This window comes from Palaemon carinicauda, chromosome 7 (assembly GCF_036898095.1).
Source record: "Palaemon carinicauda isolate YSFRI2023 chromosome 7, ASM3689809v2, whole genome shotgun sequence".
NCBI lineage: Eukaryota > Metazoa > Arthropoda > Malacostraca > Decapoda > Palaemonidae > Palaemon > Palaemon carinicauda.
Window position 1 is genome coordinate 50,752,995 of NC_090731.1, and position 6,523 is coordinate 50,759,517.

The following is a 6,523-nucleotide window of genomic DNA, read 5'->3' on the forward strand; positions in this document are numbered from 1 at the left end:
TTTCATGCCTTTTAATGCTTTCTATACTTGTCTTACTGCTAGCTGTTTTATTATTTCCATTAGCAAAGTATTTTCTTATATCACTCCTGTAAAGAATAGTATAGAAATATTCTGAAATTTCTATCACTTCATCTCTTTTGTTGATAATATTTCCATCATCCACGTTTAAAGAAAGTAACTGTTGGCGCCCTGTCGTAGGTCTTCTTTCCATCAATTTGATTTTTTTTTCGTTCTTTAGTGTATCCTCAATTTTGGTCTGATTGTGTTTGCAATTTTTTTTTTTTTTTTTTTTTTGCTAGGCTCTTGTATTCTTATATCATCTCTATTGGATTTTTCCCTTTTTCCAATATTTTCTTCATCGGGTGTTTGGTGTTTCCTGTGCGAACCTTTCTATGTTTGTCTTGTTTGAAAAAGGGTAAATATCTAATGTGTGTCTTTTTCTTATAATTGAATGAAATGAAACGTGAAAGAACAGGCATTATTATTATTATTATTATTATTATTATTATTATTATTATTATTATTACTATTATTATTATTATTATTATTATTATTATTATTATTATTATTATTATTAATTGCTAAGCTACAACTCTATTTGGAAATGCAAGGTTTTAGAAACCCAAGGAATCCAACCGGGAGAATAGCCAAGTGAGGAAAGAAAATAAGGAAACAAAACTGAAAGGGAAGTAATTAACAACTTATTATTTTTTTTTTTTAGATAGGAGCAACAGCACTAAAATAAATTTTTCATATATAGGCTATAAATTTACAAAAGAGTTAAATTTGATTCATCGAGTTCCTCTAGCAATTCCCAGCTTTCAGATATATCTTACATAGAGCGTTAAATGACGTTATATAGGTTATGATCATAAGGGTGGTTTATTTGTTTTTCACTGCATTACATCGTTTATTTTTGTAGTTTGTGTATTCATGCTCGCTTCGATGGAAGAGTCTATTATAAATTAATAATGACATTTTTATTTTATTTGACAAAATATAATTATAAGGCAAATAAATGTACCTAGAGAAACATAATTGTTAGCAATGAAACTTAAACACAAATATAACTTACAAAAAAAAAAAAAGGACTTAACTGTGTATTCTCCAAAACCCTTCCTCAACCGCTGCTTTGAAATGAAATCATTTTATTGCTGTTCCTCCTTGTTGCCAATATATTGTGTTGAAGTATTTTTGAATAATCAAAATTAACAGGATAATTTGTACAAAGTAATACTAGGACGTTAATACGTGGTTGCAAACATATTCCAAAAAGGAAGGTCAATGAACATTATAAGCTATAATCTGAGCACCAAAGTACCTTTCAAATTACAAAATCCGTTTACCACATTTACTGTAACTGTTTCATGCGGATATATGATCTTATCTTGCAGATGAATTGAAATATACGTGATAGGGTTTTCGATATTTGTAATTACTTTGGATAACTATGTTTTTCATTACCGGCATTATGATCATAATACAAATGTCAGTAGTGGTTGTTGGTAACTACTTAAATGATTTGTAAATGATATTATTACCCTGGAACTTTAGGAATATGTTGTAAACTTAATCAAATGAGGCGATGTTGGAATGTCCATGTACTCCACCTGGAATTTTATCATTTTACTGATAAGATATCTAAATTTTATAATGCTGGAAAGAGAGAGAGGGAGAGAGAGAGAGAGCGAGAGAGAGAGAGAGAGAGAGAGAGAGAGAGAGAGAGAGAGAGAGAGAGAGATTTTATTACATATTTTATAGTTTTTTCAGTTTTTTTATCCTTTATCTGTAAAATTAATGGTATGAGTGATGATTATTTCAAATATTGGAATCAAACATTATTTCCTATGGAATAAATCATTTGATTCATGCATTTGTATACATCTTGAGAAGAAATCAAACAATTCCCTTACTGCGGGAGTCACATCTCCAACCTAAGAGGTATGCCCGTTTTTATGGGTCAAGATCGAGATATTCGAACAATGGGACACCAACTACGTATTGTATTGGATTTTATGATAACCTCATCTGCATATATATTGAAATTCCTTCAAAACATATGGGAAAAATCTCATTAAAACAGTTTTTAATTACTGAGGTATCATTTCAATTCAAAACCAATCTGATTGTCATCAAAGCTTCGTTGACGCCAATTTTTCAAATCTGGGATATTCCAGCGATTGATGAAGATTAAGGTAGCCAGAATTGCCAGCAAATTAGAAGCATTTTCAGTTAGCTAAATAAATGCTATGTCATATTTAGAATTCTCTATAAGAAGGATATATTATCATAAAAAATATAAATATTCCATGACACTGATGGAAGATTATAACAGTCTAAATTGACTCATAAGGGGTAATTCCTATGGACGCTATCACTTTAGTCAGCTGGGTGTTCTGAAAGTAAAGTAGAACTCACAGGGAGGTAATCATAGTAGAACTTTATTACAATCATACATAAACACACACACACACACGGACCCACGGACCCACACACACACACACACACACACACACACACACACATATATATATATATATATATAGAGGTGTACTGAAACACTAACATACATACATACACAATTACATAATTACATATATTCATCCATACATGCTTATAAATAGCAAAATATATATACTTCATCTAATGAACTATTATCGCTAGCTTTGAAAATGAGAGTAGTCTTAATTCTATGTCAGTAGTATGTATGTCTCTGTCATTTGATAAATTCACTATAACCAATAAAGAATAAGTATTGATGATATATGACATGTATAAAAACAACTATCATTAGTTAGCGATTGAAGACCTTTTGGAAGAATATTTCTTAAAGTAGCCACATATTTAAAACACCTTTTCCCCCATGCCCTCTTCATGATAATGATAATTTTATGAAATTAGAATTTCTATTACTTTATTTCCCTCAGCTCTGGCATTCTCTATTTTAGCCAATCCAGTTATATGTATATCATAAGTATTCATAGTCACTCCTTTGAAACGAAAATTTATTAGTTGTATTCCTTTTTCTTAAGATATTCCAAATTGAGGGAGAGTTTTGAATAAAATCTCTGTTCTTGCAACGGAAATATTTGTGGACAACGTAATAAGTGCATTGCCACAGATGATCTAGAGCAGTGATTCTTAACCTGGGCGCTACCGCCCCCTAGGGGGCGCTGCTGACTTTTAGGGGGCGGAAATAATCAGGGGGCGCTATGGCGGGCGCTATGTTCAGAAGGTGGAACGATATTTACCCACTTTAAATTTGCGCTAATCTGTGCAGAGTACACACCCACGAGTCAGGTGAAGAAACAATTAATAATACAAGTAAGATATATATATATATATATATATATGGCATATATATACATATATATCTATATATATATATATATATATATATGTATGTATGTATGTATGTATATATATATATAATATGCACACATATATACATAAATATACACATATATATACAGGTATATAGATAGATAGATAGAGATAGATAGGTATATGTATATTAACTAAGTTAATAATGAATTAGTTTTATAAATAAATAAATGAATAAATAAACGAACAATAAATGAGGAACAGATAAATATATATTTCCTTTTCCAAATAGATAATAAATCGATGTCACTTTAATTTCACTCATGAAACAACAACACTTATGTATATTGTGATATTTTACGGTATTACCATTACTTAGGAATAATAAAACTCTGAATGAAAGAGTTGATGCTGTTTCAGTTCAGAGCTACCTCTGCCTTTGTTATTAGTAGTAGTACTTTTAGTAATTCATAACAGTAAGGCTGAAACGTGTACATTACAACGAGTACTAAACGCATTCAGATCTGTATCATCTTGGCTGCGTTGACAGAGAAGTTAAGCTCATCACTCATATTTCATAGTACTGCTTGTTGCCAGATTGAAAAGAGGTATGAAATTACATTACGGGAAGTTAAAAAATCGTTAGATAAATAATTTGGGCACTATTTCTGAAATCTAAATTTGTTGAAAATGAAAGTTCCTGGACGTAGTTTTCTGGATTGGTTTCAATGCATATGATATGAAACAATTCTCACGGTCTTAGCTGAGTTTTGTTTGAACTTACAAATGTGAACTGTGAGATTGCATAATACTTTTTCATTAATTTACCTTTTCTGCTTATAAAATTGCTCTGAAGTGTCACAGGGTATGAGTTAAAACACTACAAGTGATATTGAAGATAGTGATAAGTGTCTAAATGTAGGCGAGACTATGTGAAAATATTTTTTGAAGGGTTCGAACTGTGGTCGTCCGTGATAGGTGACTAATTTTCTTCATATTTATATGTAAAGGACTTGATCGTGTGCTATTGGCATGTATAGTCTGTGTGAAAGTATATATATATATATATATATATATACACATATATATATATATATATATACAGTAGTACGATTGAGATATTTTGTCAACCGGTTCTTTACAAAAAAAACATGTCATTATATATATATATATATATATATATATTTAAATATATATATATATTTATATATATACATATATATATATATATATATATATGCATGCTTATACGTCATTTGATAACGTGTGGCAATATGGGAAACTAAGGCCACAGAGAAAAAAAAAGAATGAAGTACCGAGTGCTTTTGTGTTACTTCAACACATTCTCGAGGTAAAATGCTAGAACTCAGAGAACACCTAACAAAGTAAACATAAGAGTTGAACAAGTTGAGACAGGTATTCAAAGTCTGGTAAAACCCAGCACAGCAAGTATCAACAGGTGATTAAAAAGAAACGGCCTTACAAATCTCGTTAACAACAAATGGGTCTAGTTTGTACATACCCTGGCATAAATTCATTAAGGATGTACAAACTAGACCCATTTGTCGTTAACGAGGTTTATGAGGCCGTTTCTTTTTAATTAACTGTTGATGCTTGCTGTACTGGTTTTTACCGGACTTTGAATACTTGTCTCAACTTGTTCAACTCTTACGTTTACTTTGTTAGGTGTTCTCTGAGTTCTAGCATTGCACCTCGAGAATGTGTTGAAGTAACACAAAAGCACTCGGTACTTCATTCTTTTTTTCTCTGTGGCCTTAGCTTCATATATATATATATATATATATATATACACACACTTACATACACAAATATGTATTAATATATGTGTAACATATATGTGTATCTATACACGATATATTAAACTACCTCTTAACACTTTCTTTTCTTTTCTTTTTTTACATTTTTGGATTCCACATTGTTATGACAAATACTTAAACTATATAACTATTCATTCTGTGTCGAATATAATGAAAAATATTTGTTTGTTTCAGAGTATGATTTATTGATTATTCCGTACTATGCTAATTCAGTTTTTAGTACAAGTAATCAGCCAAACCTAAGATGAGTAACCAAAAGCGAAAGTGTCGCCAATACTCGAGTGAATACTTGAAATATGGTGTAATTCCTTCTGTGAATAATGAACAGCTACCAATGTGTTTATTATGTGAGAAAACTTTCACAAATGAAGGAATGAAACCTTCGAGAATGATTGATCATTTGAAGGTGAAGCATCCAGAAAAAAACAAACAAGGGTGTAGCATACTTTCGTGATTTGAAAGTAAAATTTGAAAAACGTTCCACCATTGAAGGATTGTTCAAATCACACGGAAATGAAGTTGAGAAAGGACTTATTGCATCTTACAAAGTTTCAAAGCTTATTGCTAAATGTGGAAAATCGCACACTATTGGTGAAACTCTTATTATACCAGCAGTGAAAGAAATCATCAGTACCATGATGCCCACTCAAAAAGATATAACTCCTTCAATTCCGTTGAGCAATAGTTCAGTGTCTTTCAGAATTGATGAAATGGCAAGTGACATTGAAAATAAACTTTATGATGAACTCAAAACAACACAATTTTCTTTACAACTTGATGAGACAACACTACGCGACAATGAAGCTTTGATACTGGCTTATGTGCGCTATATAAATAGCAGTCATGCAGTTGTTGAAGAGTTTCTGTTTGCTGAAAAATTAGAGGTTGACACTAAAGGTTCAATGGTTTATAAGGCAGTTGAACAATTCTTTAAACAGAAAGGAATTCCACTTTCAAATGTTATTGCTTGTGCAACCGATGGAGCACCGTCAATGGTTGGACGCCATCGTGGATTTATAGCACATCTGAAAAGAGAAGCTCCGGATATCTTTACAATCCACTGCGTCATTCACAGGCAGCATTTAGCTTTAGAATTTAGATTCTAAAGTTTGGTTCTCTGAATGCATGCACAAGTCTAAAAGAGGAAATACATTTATATGATTTTGCAAAGACTTATGGCCTTCTAATTATTTGTAAAATAGTCCTCGATGTGGTTTATATTTGAGTCGTGTCATCACCTATCTTATGTTTTATACGTCACTGTAGCATATAGTTTCAATTTGCCTAGAAATATATCTCCAGGAAAAGAAATTATATTTTTTTTTTTACTTTAAGAGAGTATTTATGCATCTTTAAAACAA

General features: G+C 31.1%; 1 protein-coding gene across 1 annotated transcript; it reads left to right on the forward strand.

Annotated features, from left to right (window-relative positions):
• Positions 1-5,800: 5,800 nt before the first annotated feature.
• LOC137644286 (protein FAM200C-like) lies at positions 5,801-6,268 on the forward strand. The gene has a single exon (XM_068377278.1). It carries the CDS (start codon positions 5,801-5,803, stop codon positions 6,266-6,268), a length of 468 nt encoding a protein of 155 aa, XP_068233379.1.
• The last annotated feature ends 255 nt before the right edge of the window (positions 6,269-6,523 follow it).

Bases quoted from the DNA above. Each gene is read 5' to 3' on its own strand.
- LOC137644286 (XM_068377278.1), top strand. From the start codon at position 5,801: ATGCCCACTCAAAAAGATATAACTCCTTCAATTCCGTTGAGCAATAGT.